The 16,963-nt window shown below is 42.3% G+C and overlaps 1 protein-coding gene across 4 annotated transcripts in view; it reads right to left on the bottom strand.

Moving 5' to 3' along the window:
- gas7a (growth arrest-specific 7a) overlaps positions 1-16,963 on the bottom strand; it is a 68,886-nt gene that overhangs the window by 35,304 nt on the left and 16,619 nt on the right. For 2 of the 4 annotated variants that reach the window (XM_049560534.1, XM_049560535.1), the window contains exons 2-5: positions 16,211-16,334; positions 8,596-8,673; positions 4,210-4,295; positions 1,352-1,414 (exon numbers count right to left, since the gene is read on the bottom strand). In XM_049560534.1, coding sequence (XP_049416491.1) covers positions 1,352-1,414; positions 4,210-4,295; positions 8,596-8,673; positions 16,211-16,334 — 351 coding nt within the window. Of the gene's footprint in view, positions 1-1,351; positions 1,967-2,630; positions 2,861-4,209; positions 4,296-8,595; positions 8,674-16,210; positions 16,335-16,963 lie in introns of those variants that run through there. The other 2 variants (XM_049560537.1, XM_049560536.1) reach the window with 2 other exon arrangements.

Raw genomic sequence — 16,963 nt, 5'->3', positions numbered from 1 at the left:
CCCTTCATCAGCTGCAGCAGAAATATCTCACATTCATACATGAGTCTTGTTTACACCGCTGAATATTTTCTTCTGTTTACTAGCTGCATTTTCAGAAATTAACACTTCTCTGCAATCCTGTTAATTGGGAACTTATTAAGATATGAAATTGGGTTTCAAATATATAAAAATTGCTGTCATGCCTCAGCTCTGCAGGAGAATTTGACTGGATGCTGATGAAACAAAGAGTCAACAATAGATCCGTGAGCGAGAAAAGGCCCTGCAAAGAGAGTGGGAGAAAACAATCTTTTTTTAAACTGTATGTCTTCAGTGAATCTCTGAATGGCTCCCCCCCCCTCCTCCTCTTCTCCTATACCAATGTTTTCCATTTGAACACCCATTAATCAGTGCTGTTGCTTTTGTCACCATGGAAACTGGACTTGCTGCATTTCACGCAGGTCTGGTTGGGGTTTTTCACAATAGCCAGACTGACGGCTCCCGTGGCTGCAGCAGGTCAGTGAGCCCACCGAGCGCAAGATCAGACCCTTGCGAGACACAAAACCACCTCTGTCTGTCTGTCTGTCCCCTCACCATCACCACCGCCACACGGTCGCCTCACCCCCTCGCAGTCATCATTATAACAGATTACATAACCACAGCTTCTGTCTGGGCATCTTAAGACAAAGATACTGTATATACTTGGTGAAAAGCACATTTAATTTCTCTTTTGTGTCTTGCATTGAGCCTCATCACAGACTGATACTGGGGACTTTGCAGACCCAAATACAACTGTAAGCAAAAGGGGGAGTTCCTCATAGCTCAGCGCACAAAGTGTTCACTTCCCAAATGCTGCTGTGTGACCCGCACTGCCCTGCAGATTATACATGGAGCAGGGGGGAAACAGTATCACACTGAGCAACAACTCGGTGACAAAAACACTCAAGATCTTCATCTGTCAGACAGAAGCAACTCTAAAAATACCAACAGTAGTCTACCAGATTTCAATATGGTGCAAAAAGCAAAGCGAAGACACACTCTGCAGTGTCTTGACAACGTTAATTTATCGCTGACAGCCATTAAATCAATATTATGGAGTGAGGCCAGTCAGTCAGTGAGACAGAGATGAGTACAAGACTCCTGGACGGCTTCTTCATTCAGACTAATGTGGCATCCAGTATGCAGGGAACCCCATGTTACTCCAGCAGGACCCACAATGCATTATGATTTAAGCTCGAGGAGGATGTCAACAGATAGATAGTAAAGAAAGAAAGACGAAGTTCTGCAGCATGAGGAGATGCAGAGGATGGAGATGGAGACGGCAGAGGATGAAGAAGAAGAGAGGAGGTTTAAGTTGGAGCTCCTGGATACTCACTGTGATCTTGGTCTCCTTGACCTCCTTGATCTGCCTCTTGGCCGGTGAAACAGAGCCCGGGGGCTGCGGGGCGAGACAGGAGGGATCGTCAAAACTCTCCTCAGTGTCAAAGCTGGCTTCCATCATCATCCCTCTCACCTCCTCCTGCTTCTCTATTCTGGGAAAGCCTCACTCTCTCCTCTCTCACTCTCTCTCTTTCCCTCCACGCACTGAAGCTGCCTTCAGTCTCACAAGCTACACAGTGAGTGGAGAGGAGTCGCGTTGCAAAAGGGGGTGGGGGGGAGCAGGGGAGGGAGGGGAATGTAGCGTTGGGAAGGTAGCGTTAGGGGTGAGGAGGAGGAGGGGGGGTTAGGAGGGGGGGAATCGGTGGCGGCTGTGGGAGCGTGATGAAGTCTAGCCTCCGGTTAAGCTGCTGTCACACGAGTTTTAAGGTTGAAGGCTGCGAGGAGATGGACGCTGCCTGCCAGGGGCTCTGCGTCCCCTCCATCCCCATCAAGCCTCACCTCCACCTCTCACTCAACGACGTCCATGCAGAGAGAGAGAGAAGAGAGAGAGAACACTGAGCCAGCTCATGGACGGAGATGGTCGAGCGTAAAGGCGAGGATGTGGAGAAAAAAAAAAGCATAAAGAAATAGTAGGAAGAGGAGGAGGAGGAGGGAGAGGAGGGGGATTTATTTACATGATCCTTGCCACACCTCCCTCCCCAGAGAGGCAGATAGTGTGGGAGGAGGGAGCAGCAGTGCTGAAGGTGGTGATGGTGGTGGGGGTTGGTTTGATGGAAATGGTTGAATGATGATCTTTAAAAGACTAATTACGATTGGGAGGGAAACTGGAGGAGGGGGGAGGAGAGAGAAAGCAGGAGGGAAAACAGGCAGCCAATCAGATGCAGCCTCTCTGACTGTGTGTTTATGTGTTGAAAGAAATGTGTGTCTGAGATCGAAGGGGTTATAAAAGTGTGCTGAGGAGGCGGATACAAGGACTGTGTGTCAAAATATTGCACAAAACAGAGTATTTGTGTATTTATGTATGCGTGTGTGGAACGCAACGCTCATGTTTACAGTAAGTATGTGCATGCAAGCGACATCGTTATCATCTCTCTGTATGACAGCGTTTCACCCGAGGCATCAAACACAAGCTGTGTGCAAAGCCGAGCAGCTACAACAGCACACGTGATCACAGCAGCGCTCACACCTTGTCACAACATCCACCTGCGCTGGTCCGACATCACCATCACAGCCAGAACAAACCACACCAAGGAGCACAACAACCCCGTTCTCACCTTCGCTGTACAGAACATGGCGGCGGCGGGCAGCTCTGACCATCACAGAACCAGTCCAGGTTTTGTGATCTGTGGCCCCAGCGCTCCCTGCGTGAGTTTCTACTGTCTTGGCTGGCCTCCTTTCCAATGCTGACAAACTCTGAGAAGTGGAGTCCAAATCTCAGCTGTCCATATGGCACCAACTGTCTGTCCATCTATACTCTCCTGTGTGATCATGACACGGTATGCCCTCATCTGACTCGTAATTAGTCACGTGGGTTGGCATGTAATCGGTGCTGGCCTGGGTCCATCAGAGCTGCGGGAGCGGCCCTGCCTTCAGTGGACAGAGCGCAGCAGCTTTATATCATACCAGATTGTGAGCTGAACGTGTGGAAGCACCAAGTGTGGATTTGATGTTCTTGCACCAAGGCCACACAAAACAAGAGGACGGAGACTGTGAGAGTGGATGGTGAACTGTTTAAGCTATCAGTTATTACCAGCCACAGCAATGTGGCGATGGAGGGTATTGTTTTCACCATGTAAGTCTGTGCGTCTGTGTGTGTGTTCGTCATCATGGTAAAATGTGGCCCCGGTGACACCTACTGTAGTGTCTATCAGAGAAGCCATTTTGAGTACTTCGCCAGGTGTTTATATGTCTGTCTTTGGGCCGATATAGTTAATGCAATGTCGGAACTGAGCAAGATGCAGTCACAAAACTTTACAGGTGCATAGCTGGGATCACACTGAAGGCTGAGTTTGTAGATGAGTGTGGTGTGAACAAGTTGGCTGGTAGTAGGGGGGTAGGAAGTAGCGAATTCACAACTGCCTCCTCCACTTCATGCTCCTGGCGCAGATTTGTTTTAAGTCATGAATCGCTTTATCACAGCTGGAGTGAGCCCATCGCAAGATCAAATGATCCCTTATTATATTGGCAAAAATCAATTTCAAATTCCCAGAGATATTCAATTTACGACAGTTTAAAACAGAGAAAACAAGTCCTTAAATTTGAGAGGCCGTAAAATGGGAATGGCTAAATGGATTATCAAAGCTGTTGTTAATTCATTTTCTGATGACCTACAGATCCACTGATTGACTCATTGTTCCAGCACTTTATGAAACCATCATGTAAATCATCTTCATCAATATGTGAGGCCCCATACCTAACATATCTAAGTTAAAGAACACAAATACGGGACTGTCCTCCCAAGGAGAACAACAGCATCAGTCGTTTAAGCAAATCTCCAGAATGATATGTTTACCTCAGAGTGACAAAGTGGTTGAGGTAGATGGACCAATAAAACATCAGACTTTAACAGAAGAGACCACTGGTCACCTTTAAAGTCCACAGTCAACATAATTTTTTTACAGCATGACCACGATCATATTTCAAACATATTTTGTCGTAATTTTATGGACTTGTTGGGCAATGACCAAATCAATTAATCACCTTATTGTTTGAAGGCCACAAAAAAAACATAAAGGGAAACCGACACTGTAAAGCAGCTTCATCATGTGAGGCCTCATACTAAAGACAGTCAAACCTCTTTGTGTGCAAACAGAGCTGACAATTCCTACTGCGAAATTGTCTCTTTAGACTCACCTGTTTGTTAATGGTGGGTTTCCTCAGGGCAACAGCAGCAGTCTCTGTGGGCGCGCTGGTCTTTGTGCTGCCGTGGCATCCATTGGCTAAAGACAAAAAGGAATACAAACCACACATTAGTGATGAAAGTGACAGCTGGAGTTTTCGTATTGTACAATAACTCCACATCAGTGAGCAGGTGGGAAGCAAGGAATCAACAGTTTGAGAGGCAACTGAATTACAGCGAAAAGGTCACTTTTTACTGAGATTTTGAAGTGTAACATCCTAATATTGGTGTGTCCAAGCTGTTGTTTGCATTTAAGAGCAGAAAGACACTGATTTGTTATCCCTCACACCAAAACAATGACCATTTCATGCAGCTTTTGTTACGTTCACAGGCAATTTATGGCCAGGATGGGCATTTCTTGACTCTTCCTGTCCCTGAATTATTCTTATTCCAGGTTTTTACGCTGTACATTCTCTCCCCACAGCCATGTATCTACATATATCCACATATTGATGGAATGAGCCTAGCCAGGGGGCTTCACAGCTCCGTGGTAATGTCCCTGGTTTCATCCTTTAGGCCCTTAACAGTTCTTCATCGCCTGTGATTCATGAGCTGTCCACTCGTTGCATATCAAATCGTCCCATCTCCAGCTGAAGGTAAACACGTGAGCCCAGCAGAGTGTGACCCCGGAGGCCACACATCACAGCCATGGACGCTGGTCAAAGCAGGACCGGCGAAAAACAGGTCGGCTCCAAAAATAACAATGACGGTGACTTTGTTTAAAGGGGCATCGACCTTTTGTTGACCTCAGTTAGTGACCAGTAAAATTCAACAGGTCCCTGACATATAAAAAACAGTGAGTCACATTTCCAAAAAAGAGAGCAGGTATCCATAAGAAAAAGAAGTAATGTTCCATCTATGAGGGCTATATGGTATAAAAATGTGCTTTGTCATTAACTATTAGATGAAAATGGAGCTGCTTGTGGCCCATTCCTGTACAGTTAAAGAAACACTTAAACATCGCTGTAAATTAGCTAATTCTGGAATTCAAAGAGATTAGAAAAGACTGATGCCACTCTTGTGGCTGTGCGGTAAGTACAGAGCTGGAAACAGGACCTGGTTAAACTTGCTTAGCATAACGACCTAAAGCAGGAGAGACAGCGAGGCAGATGGATAAATTATTGTTCATAATTAAAGCACATAACTCCCCCTGAAACCATAAAATTGTTGTCTATATTTACAAATGAAACAAACAAGATCTAACATGTTAATTATTGAGCTTTTGGTGTGACAGTAGGTGTATTTTTTTTAACCTTTGGAGGCAGCCTGGCGAGCTGTTTCCCCTCGCTGCCAATCTTTATACTAATCTAGTTTAATCCCCTTTTGGCTACAGTTCTGAACTTAATACAGTCATATCAGTCTTTTTCAGTGAACTCTCATAAGAAAGTAAATAAGTGTTTCCCACAATATTGAACTATGCAGGATTGACTTTCTCCTTCTGATGGTCTACAGGTATCCTGAAGACATTGTGTCTGATGATACACACTGTTGCTGAGCTTTAAATGTAAGTAGACAAGTTTTTGATATTTTCAATAGTATGAACAAAATTCTGTTAGTCTTTTCTGCAGTCATTTCAAATGCAGCAAATCTCAGCACATACAATTGGAACTATAGTGCAACTAGAAACCACAAGAGGAAAGTAAACAAAAAATGATGAAAAATTTAAAATACATATGTTTTTGTAATTTCAATTAAACTACCCTTGAAAGTCACAGTGAAGCTGAAGTGGGAGCGTCTCTAGCTTCTGTAATTTGATGTATCTCTACGTGCGGGTTTTAGTTGGGATTTAAATTAAAATCAAATCCCCTTCACACCTTGCATTAAAAGGCATCTTGTATCAAGATTTTATCTAGATAGACCTAAGGAGATTGTGCCTTCACACTGAGATCTGATTAAAATCTGATCGCTCTGTTCAGCTCAAACAAGCCGTTCTCCACCATTTGCTCAGCCATTGCTTCACAAATTGCTCTGTTGTGATAATTGCCAATTTTCACTTTTATACTTTCGTCAGACCAAAGTAAAAGCAGAGACTTGGTGTTGTTTTTCCTCGGGCCCACAAAGTATAGGCTGTCCATACCAAAAAAGACAATATTCCCACTTGTCTTTTTTACTGATAAGACAATATCCCTGTGAAAATTTGTATTCCTGTTTACATGCAGCCCTGCACACTCTGATTCACAAGCCCTAACATGTTGTGTATGAGTCAAAATATAGAAAAGTGTAACAGTTGGAGCTGCTTGTTATGTTGCTTCGTCCAAGGACAGAGGGATGTCATATGCTGTAAAGCCCTAATTGTAATTTATGATATTGGACATCATCTTTTGTCCCTTCAACCGCCTTTTTGAAAAGGTTGTAGTTGCGATATTTGTGGATATCCAAAAACTTGTCGATATCTAAGTCTTTCATAATATTCAAACATAGGTGTGTTTCTTTTTATGACCAGATATGTGGGCTTTTCTTTTGGGCATCATCTCTACCCCAGCCTCACAAACTGCTTTCGAGTCGGTTGTTAACAAGATACCCGTGACAACGCACAGAGCTGACCGTGTATTGCAAACTGCCGTAATAACCCAAATTGAGACACATAATCAGGATGCTCCGTATAAACGTTCAGAGAATGCATATCTTACACATCTTAATCGGAAAATGCTTAAGAGGAAGTCACTTGAAAGAAGGCTTAATTGGGAATATCCAAACAGAATACGCTGTTTACATGACCCACATCAAATTCAGAATACTGTCATATTAGGAATTACAGTGGAATATTAGTGTGCATGTAAACGTAGTGAATGTCAAGATGAGGGAGAGCCACTGCTGCCTCGCTGATTTGGAACAGTTGCACAAGACTACATATTTATTTAGTCACAATGCTTCCCTGACCAACTCTGGAGAAACTTTGGCTGATCAGATCACAGTCCTCAGTGTATTTTGGGTGCATTTTCACCTGAATTTTCATGTGGTCACGCACTATCCGACAGTAATCCGATCACCCAAAATGCATTTCAATGCAAGCTGTAAAGGGGGGTCACAGATTTGTTCACGTGGTTTAGCAAACACGGCAGTGCTTTATGAAACTGTGGTGGACTGTGAACTAAACCTACACCTACCTTTACCACATTGTAACATCAGAGGACGGAGGAAAATTAATTTATTAGCCTTCAGCCACGTTTTTGGGAAATGCAGATGAAATATGTTGCAGACTGACTTTCAAACACATTCATCCTTCTATGATACAGCTTAACTTGCTGATATGAAAGCTGAGCCAACAGTCAAGTGCAGTTTTAGAGATGTTAGCTAGTCGCCCTAAATCACATGTAATGGAGACATTTATGTAAACACTCCAGAGTTCAAGATGAGTCCTCAAAAATACTGTAACGCTCTACAGAAATAGAAAAAGGACTTTTGACATAAATGCACTCAAAAAAGGGTTGAAATTTCTCACTTTGTGCAAACAAAAACAAACCAGATTACATGTGCTAATCCCTTTACATGTACCTGTAATACTATGGCCGAGTTCAGCAATTCAGTCTTATCTACTTCCCTCTGAACACTGCACCAATATTTCTCTCTCAAAGCAGTCGGTTAAATCCCCAGTTTCCTGTCCAGAGGTTGGAGGAGACGTCCAGGCTGCTCACATCTAAACCTGGCCTTCATTAAACTTCTTTCTCTCTAAGGAGGATCACACTTGTCTGCTTGAATGCTGACAAACTCCCCTGCAGCTGACTCGTTTTTCCTCTAAGTGTGTTTAGGCCACATGCCAGCAGAAAGAAGAAAACCATCTGCTATCTGCTAAGATGTCGTTAGTGAGGATGCTGGCAGCGATGAAACATAATAAGCCAGTCATTAAGAAAATGCAGGATTTCCTCCAGTAATGAGGTTCGTGATAATGTGGGACATAGCAGAGAAATGTATTACAAGGGATTTGTCAAAGGTTTTGTACAAACCTTTTGGGAAAATGTTACTAACTCTCTTGGAAATACAGTGTGATTACTTGTATTGTGTCACTTAAACTGCTCAGCTGAAGGAATCTGGTTTAAGGATAATAAGCAGATTACTGCTGATGATGACTGGCTGCCAGAGGGCTTAATCCGTCTGACAGGAATAATGTTGAAAAATGAAGTTGTGACCTGTGGCTCTAAACGGAAACAATCCTAATGGAAAGAGCAATTTAGAAATAAACACATATAAAACTGACACTCTTAGCCTCTAAAACATCATTCCTTTAATGTCCATTTTCAGTGTTTGTGCTTCCTGTGCTGTTGTTTTTCTTCTACATGTTAGTGCTTTTTAGAAATTGTGTCAAAGAACGGGTAGCTGCGAAGATAAAGGCTCAGTTTTACCATATGGTGAAGAGTTTTGTCGTGCCAGCGGTCTCTGTGGGGACTCAGCCAACAAGGAGGGACGTCTCCATGTTGTTTCTGGAACGACATAAACAACAAGAAGGATGACAGCTGAAAAAGAAAAATGTGCCACAGCTTTACATAACATCAGCTCCTTCTGCACATCGACATGTCTCTGCACAGCTTTCATCTCCACTTTCGATAAAGGTAGTGATGTACACACCCAAACTGGCAGATCTTTTATGTGAGCTACATCTACAAAACCACACAAGGTGCACCTGTAACTGTGAATATTGATGACAGCAGCATGTACATACATCTTTCTTCTTCAAATACCCATTTCCTGCTCATTGCTGTAATACATTCTGCGCATACACTGACACATGAGTAATAGTTAAACCTTTTTCAAACTTACAGTCATCTTCTTTCATCACCAAAGGCTTTGGGCATGTGCATAGTTTGTTTTCTCACACTCAGAGCACTTGATATTGTAAGCGTGGGGCTATCCCTACATAACAGTAGAGCTAGGTATTGTTTAAAAAATTACGATACCGCTCCCAATACCAGTACCCTTAAAGCAACACTGATACCAATAGAGTACTTCATTCAATACCCATAATGTGACTGGAGTGGCCTGTAGTGTACCATAAAACTTAAATCAATAGCTCGGGCTCTTATTTGCTTCAGTCACTGAACTCAACTGATCTAGCTCAGACAGAGAGCACATCAGAGAGAAGTAGAGACAGCCAGACGGAGACAGGCCATGTTACGCCAGTCATTTTATAGCACCAGAGAATTATAACAACTGGCGCATGGATGACACATCCCCTCTCTTTGTCCTCTGAAAACAATATTAACAACCTTTTGGACTACTACTGAATAATTCAGACATTGGGACTGTATGACCACCTCAGAGGTAGGCAATCACCACTTTTAACTTCTGTTTACCATGCTGGCTAAAAAAGGATCACATGCAGGTATCGTTTGACTGGAGACGTTTCAATATTACTTGGTACCGGTTTAGTTTGGTTGATACCTTGAAGGTATGGAGTACTGCAACGCATTCTCACTCCGACCTTGTCACATATTGACGTTCTGGTCATAAACTTTCCACATCCACATACAACGTGCAAGGTACCCTGGGTGTGTTGGTTGTTGATGTTCTGGGACACCGTGTCAAGATCTCTTTTTTCAAGACACACTTCTATTTTCACAGGAAATTTAACATTTACATAGAGTGTCTTCCAAAATAAACGCACCATGTTGGTACAATCCCACGAACTGATATTTTTCTCCCTCAACAACAGAAACACATGGTTAGGTTTAGGAAAAGGAACAGGGTTTGGCTTTACAATCTCACGGGACACGAACACTGCTCTCGCGGTTGAAAGTCGGTGCTTCTTGGACCCACCCACCACCACTCCTTCCTGCCCCATTTGGACTTTCGCCGCCTTAACTTTTCGCAGCGTTTCCCCCTGACGCTGCTGGGCGCTGTTATATATATATCGGCAAGCGGCCGCATATCATGCCGACATTAAAGGACACCTTTTTCGTTGGCTTCTGACAACGCAAGTCACTGCCCAAGCTCCAAATTTTAATGTCTTCGGAGTGGGACCGGGCTCAGTACTGATACCCAGCTTCTCGAGCAAATAAAACATGATTTTAAAACTATTATTAAATCAGCCACTAGAAAAATGATAAATAAAAGCAGCAACCAAGGATGTTCTATGCAAGTCGCAACCTCCAGGGTTGTAAAATGAAGCCAATGCAGAAGTGTAAAAAAAATGCAGTTCCTCTAACAGCCACTTAAGTCTGGCTCTCTAAACAAGTGAATCCTCACTGACCCCCTTGTTAAAATGCCCAAATTTACATTTTACAGCCTGGTACAAAAATGCTTTCTATAGCTAATTTCAACATTCGTGACAACTGTAAGGAGGGTGAATTCTTATGTAAATCACCTATTTTACTTTTCTTAAGGCTTAAAGAACACATAATTAAGGGCATGGCCACTCTGAGTGACAGGCTGTCTGCAAGGCATCACCACATCTAAGTGGACAGATCCACCCATAGCTTCTCTCAAGCTTCAACCTCTTATGCAAATACAGTCACCTTGGGTCACTTCTGGCTCCAAAAACCCAAGATGGCGACGGCCAAAATGGCAGCTGGGAGAAGTTTTCCTAAAGGGTTTTTACCAGAAAGGGATTTCATGGTTAAGGTTAGGAAAAAAGTCGTGATTTGGGTTAAAATGAAAAAAATTCTCCCAGACAGGTCTCTCAGGGAGAGACCCTACAAGGAAAACGTCTATCACGTGCACCAGAATTCCAAACTCAAGGCTTCAAAACAGGGTTCCAAAAACCAAAGGGTGACATTACTTCTATGTGGTACATGGTTTTATGTCATGCACAAATGCAGAATTATATTAAAATATTTTATGCTCTACTGAAACATTTCATTTTGTGGGTGTGTGTGTAATGAGCATCCACCGACAGACTCCCTGAGCAATGAACAGGACATTTTGTCCTTCGATTGTGATTTTCCTTGTGGTATGCTTCTTGCCAGTCCAATTTAAGCACAGGAAATTCTAAAGAAATTCCTTGCCCTTTTTTTAAATGTAATTCAGTAACCCTGTCATGCCAGCACATCAGGTAAATACAAGATAAACTTTATTTCCTGTAAGATAAAACAAGAGGATTTTCAACTTGCTTCCTTTATTTTAGCCGTCTATCACATGAAGTAATCACGAGTCATTCCACTTGGTAGAGCAGGAAGTCCTTCACGCTGTAACAGCTGTGGGTGAATCTGTGTTTCTCTCAGTGGATCCTTAAGTGCAATCAAGCAAACTCAAAGCACAAATGTCCAAATGTGTCAGTGGATGGAAAGCTGAAAGTCAAGAGTCATGACTGAAATGTGAATATTTTAATTCAGAATCACAGTTGCTAAATATATTGTAGTATGATGAGCACTCATATTTGAAATACTGATTTAGAGCTCATCTTCCTTTCCCTGGATTTTTGCAGCATCTATATTATACAATATTTGACATCCTGTTATATTAGCCATAGTATGACTGACCGCATGCCAATGCACTTGTTGTTCACATTGATGTGTAAAGAGAACTGGTGGTGCATTGATAAGCACAGTCACCTCACAGCAAGAAGGTTCCAGGTTTTATCTATTGGCCTGCGGGGGCCCTTCTGTGTTGAGTTTGCATGTTCTCCCCATGTCAGCTTGGGTTTTCTCCAGGTTCTCAGTCCAAAGACATGCAGGTTAGGTGTACATGGTGACTTTAAATTGTCCATAGGGGCGACGTAAACGTGAGTTGTTGTCTGTCTCTGTGTGTCAGCCCTGTGATAGTCTGGCAACCTGTCCAAGGTGTATCCTGCCTCTAACTCAGTGGCAGCTGCGACAGGCTCCAGCTCTCCTGTGATCCTGTACTAGGATAAGTGATGATGGAAAATGAATGAATGAATAAATGGATACAGCGTTCGAGGCGGGGCATTCCTGATAAAGTTGCTCAAAGGCGCATGAATCCAGATAAGTATGACTTCCTGGACATAAAATTACGTTACAAGATGGGCCAACCTGCCCGTCAGGTGATGCAAATTATTTCATCAGAGCCGCTGGTAATAACGTTAATGTAGGATAATTAGCTAACATTAGCTAGCTAGGTATAACATATGTAACATGTTGTTTTTCATGTCAAGCAGCTGACATAAGCAAGGAGTCTGACAGCTAACGTTGTTAGCTAACATTCATTCTCGGAACCCATCAGCTGTATTCAGCGTCTGACTTCCGGCAAACGGCGATACAGCCTCTGGGGGCAGACCCCCGATTTTTTGGCATTCCAGTTTGATTTGGGCGGAGGAGATGAATTTCCGTTTCCAACTTCCGTTTATATATAAGTAAATATGCTGAACCATTGCGATGGATTCAGAGTTTGCAGTGACGCCAATTATGTTCCGCCTCGTTAGTTCACCGCACGGACCATTTAACCTGGCAACAACTGCAGCCGGCTCAAACATGATCAGTCAATATCACACGGACTACAAACAGTTTACAACCGGAAACCAGGGCTCTTCCGCTCTTCTTCCGGAGGCAAGATCTCCGGGGTTTGCCTACAGACTCTACATTCACTGAATGTAGAGTCTGTAGGCAAACCCCGGAGATATAGAGATATAGAGAGATATATAGAGACTAGGTAACATTAATTTCACCTAGCTTAGCTAACTTTTAACAAATATTATCAATGATAACTAAAGCAGTGTTTATACTTGTGCGTCAGCTCCATGCAGAGCCTACACGTGGCCCACGCACATGGCCTCCACCGTTGCGAGTATTCACACTTGTGCGGTGGTGTGTCTGCTGCAGTTACACCCCCAAAACTCTAGTTGGCGGCAGGGTTTCTGTGAAGTGTGATAAAGTTTAGTTGATTCAAAACACACAAAACAGCTTCACTATAACTTGCAGCATTCGCAGAAAAAGCACTTGTCTTTTACTGAACACATTTTCCCAACAAATACAACATGCTAATGTTATTTGCACAAGCCTATGGCATTTTAGATTGTATAAATTAGCATGAAGCCAGGATAAATCACACTCAAGACTTGCTATTTAGTGGAGGCTTTCTTATCTACACAATTAATTGTTTCTTATCTATGAAATTAAAGTAAATAAAAGCTTCATTTCCACTGAGGGAAATGGTTTTAGCTTACAAAAATAGACAGGAGGTCTGAGTCGTTGCAACGTGTAGTTACATTTCTGGGGACGTGCACGTCAGGCTACGGTGTACGGTACAGCGTAGGCTCTACTTTGATGCAGAGCCTACACCATAGGTACAGTGTCTATTTGTCGCAGAAGTATAAATCCTACATTATGCAGAAATGTTATGTGTTTGCGGTCATACAATGATGATAAAACTGTGTTTGGATAACTGGAGTGGATACTGTAACGTAAATGAACACTTATCTCTAATGAAGTTGTGTCCTAAAAATTGCTTGGTGTCTGGGATGCAGCCATTTAAGTTCCAGCGTGTGTGCGCACATGTGTATGTGTAAGTGTGCATGGTTTGCAAAGTAACCATGCAAAACACAAAATTAGAGATCTTTTACATTATAATGAGAAATGTAAAAATATTTTCGGCTTATTATGAAACTATGGCAGGCCACCACACTCTAGGTAATTAATGAGAAACACAGTTTTTCTATTTAACTGTGTTTATTTCTGTGTGCTGCTGCAACAACCCAATTTTCCCTCTAGAGATCAAAAAAGTCTTCTTATCTTGACTGTAAATTTTCTTTTGTTTCTGTCATATCAGTCACTTCTTACCGGTACCAAATTACAAAAAAATGTCTTCATACACAATCACATTTTTTTAAGCCTCACTTCCCCCTTGCAATTCTTTCTCATCATTTTAAATCCCACTGTCATATTTGCAACTCCAAAGGGATTAAGTGTAAGGATTTCAACTGATCCTCATTTGTGCACCTCCTCCATTAAATGACACAGACAATAAACAACAAGCAGCTTTCTAATAAACACTGCTGGCATCTTTATGACACGCACAGTCTCAGTAGCAGCTTTCTGAAGCTCCACATTCAGACACGAAACAACAACAAACCGTAACAAAATAAAAAGTGACTGCTGCAGCATATGGCTGCTGAATGTAAAAATAGCTTTTGGGTGTTTTGTTTTTTCCTGCTCAGTGTGTGTGTGTGCTGTGAGCCAAAGTGCAATCACTGCCAGAGTTGTTGTTGATGCAGCCTTTCGTCTGTCCCGTGGGAGTCTGTCCTATCCCCCTGGATTCATTCCCAAATGAGGTGTAAAACACACACACACACCGGAGCAGATGTTTGTGAAAGGTCGCCTGCCTCCCAGCCACCACATTAATGTAACTCTTGAGTCTCTTGTTAGGTAACAGTGTATTAGAGCAGAAGACAAATATCCCTTGGACTCTGAATCCACAGATTTTACTGCTGAGGTACTCGCTGTGCAACACGTTTAAGATAATCAGATTAAAGTGGATCGAATCTGAGGCCCTGTGTCCTCATGAATGGACTTAAGAGACCTAATGATGGGGAGGAATGATAATGAACCCTCATAGTTCGCGGTGTTGAGGCAGTGAATGACATGATAAGCAAACTAAAACACAAGAGGAGGTGATACTCAGTTCACCACATGGTTACTGAATACAAATAGGTGACATTGAGTTTGATGGAATCAATAGAATGTTTTTTATTTACCCACAAATGTGTCTCAAAGGCAGAGAAACTTTGCAGCCATTTGCACAGAAATAAAACTTTCTTAGGTGACCTGCGTTACCATCTGTGTTATGTGTGTTAGTGTGCTAACACACTTCCTAATTAGAGCACAAAGTACAGCTGAGGCTGATGGGAATGTCATTTGCAGTTTTGCTAGTTTTGCAGTTTGAAGAAATTTGAAGATAAACGATCTGATTCTGAACTTAAGACCAAATGATGGCGCTTAATGAAAGATTAATAGAGTTCATCCTGAGGGCGTCGTGAATGTATATAACACATTTCACAGTAATCCGACCAATAGTTCTTGACACTTTGATCAAAACCACATGTGAGCTTCTTGATGGTGGAAAAAATAGAGGAAAAGTTAGAGGATCTCCAAAATCAGGATTCATCTTCTGGACTCCATGGATATTGGTACAAAGTTGCGTTGCAGTTCTTTTTAATAATTGAGATATTTCTGTCTCAACTGTCTGGACAACAGTGATGGACCGACAGTCAGAATAAGTGCTGTTAGTGTTTCTAAAAATGTGATACAACACAAAGGCTTGATTGTTCTTCCTTTTTCTTCTTTTTGCTTTAAGACATTTCTGACCGGTCTGTGCTCAACTGTGGTGATCATTGTCCTCTTGCAGAAGAAAACACAGTGTATATTGCTTGTGGACTTTTAATTCTGATGAAAATCGCTTAATATCAAGTATTTCTTATCGAAATTTTTTATAAAGGAAACAGACATGTTAAGTCTTACTTGCTAGAGAAATCCATCAGTGATCACAGCTTTACAGTTATTAACAGGACCTGAAATTAGCACCCGCCACCTGCCAGACATGGGCAAATTGTTGGCAGTGGTGTGTATAATCGTTAGGGCCGTCCATCACTTTGACAGACATGGAAAAGGCAAAACAAAAAGACTTATTGTAACTGCTTTAAAATGCTATTGGCTGCAGAACCTCATTTTTTTAAATTAATGGTTGATGTTTACCAAATTCTAACCAATAATCCTCAATAATGAAATGTGCAAACACGTAGTGCACCCCCACTCACTACCATATCAACTTCACTACCTTATGTGTCAATGTCATCTTAGTGAATAGCTCAGGGTGTAGTGAGCGTGTGCTGGTTGAGCCAGAGAGAGAGTGACATGCAGTCAGAGCCGACAGGTGTTGCTGGGCGGATAAATAAATGCTGCTCATACTAAATACTTTTCTGTTTGATATATTGAAATTCACAGAATATAAAGCCAGAGGAACACTCTGACATAAAAACAGTACTAACCATGATTTGACCAGACCATCGTCCACAAAACTATGACCTCAGCTGATGTATTAAGATGTCTTTATATTTTCAGGTGTCGCTCTCACCTTTACTGCAGCTGTTGACGTAGTACTTGAGTCCCTCAGGTGATGTGTAGCTCCTCCATCCTGGGGGAAGAGGTTGGCTGTCAGTCTCCTCCCTGGGTGCAGTAGAGCTCACGGCCGCTGGCTTCTGTTGTAAAGAAACGTTCATTTCACCACCACTTCAAATTACTACTGCCATAATATACTTATACTTACAAGTACTGCACATACTCCCCCTGGTTTTTAACTGTTAACATCCCCATATGCATATTAATTTATTACTACCTGAAATCAGGAGGAACAGGAAAATCTTACAGTATCATGTAATCCAACAAAATGGCCCTGAAAGTGATGCTGTTGTTGTGTTTAGGTTGCATGTTATTGGAAATCCAGCTTCACAATATTTGTCATTAACAGGATTGTCTCAAAATTGTCACTACATTTCTATTAAGCTACTAAGTGCTACTGATTTCCTGCAGGTTACAGGAAGTCATCTTATATGAGAACATTCAGTTCTAATTGAGCTGATAAATCCTGGACATGCGCAGGTGTATCCATAAATGAAGAAGAAGAAGTAACTCCAGCACTCTGGTTTAACGTTTGCTGAATAATGTGGACATTAACTATTGAGGATCGTGAGGGTTGTGGGAATGGTAGGAGAACACTGAGCAATGAAGTCTCTAATGTGATGCTGCTGCTTCATTAAAGTTTATGTAGAATTGCAACATTTCCACAAGCTTGCATATGCAGTAAACATAGGCGCCATGACAGCCTCTC

The sequence above is a fragment of the Epinephelus fuscoguttatus genome, linkage group LG19 (assembly GCF_011397635.1).
Source record: "Epinephelus fuscoguttatus linkage group LG19, E.fuscoguttatus.final_Chr_v1".
Lineage (NCBI taxonomy): Eukaryota > Metazoa > Chordata > Actinopteri > Perciformes > Serranidae > Epinephelus > Epinephelus fuscoguttatus.
This window is presented reverse-complemented; position numbering and strand designations above follow the sequence as displayed.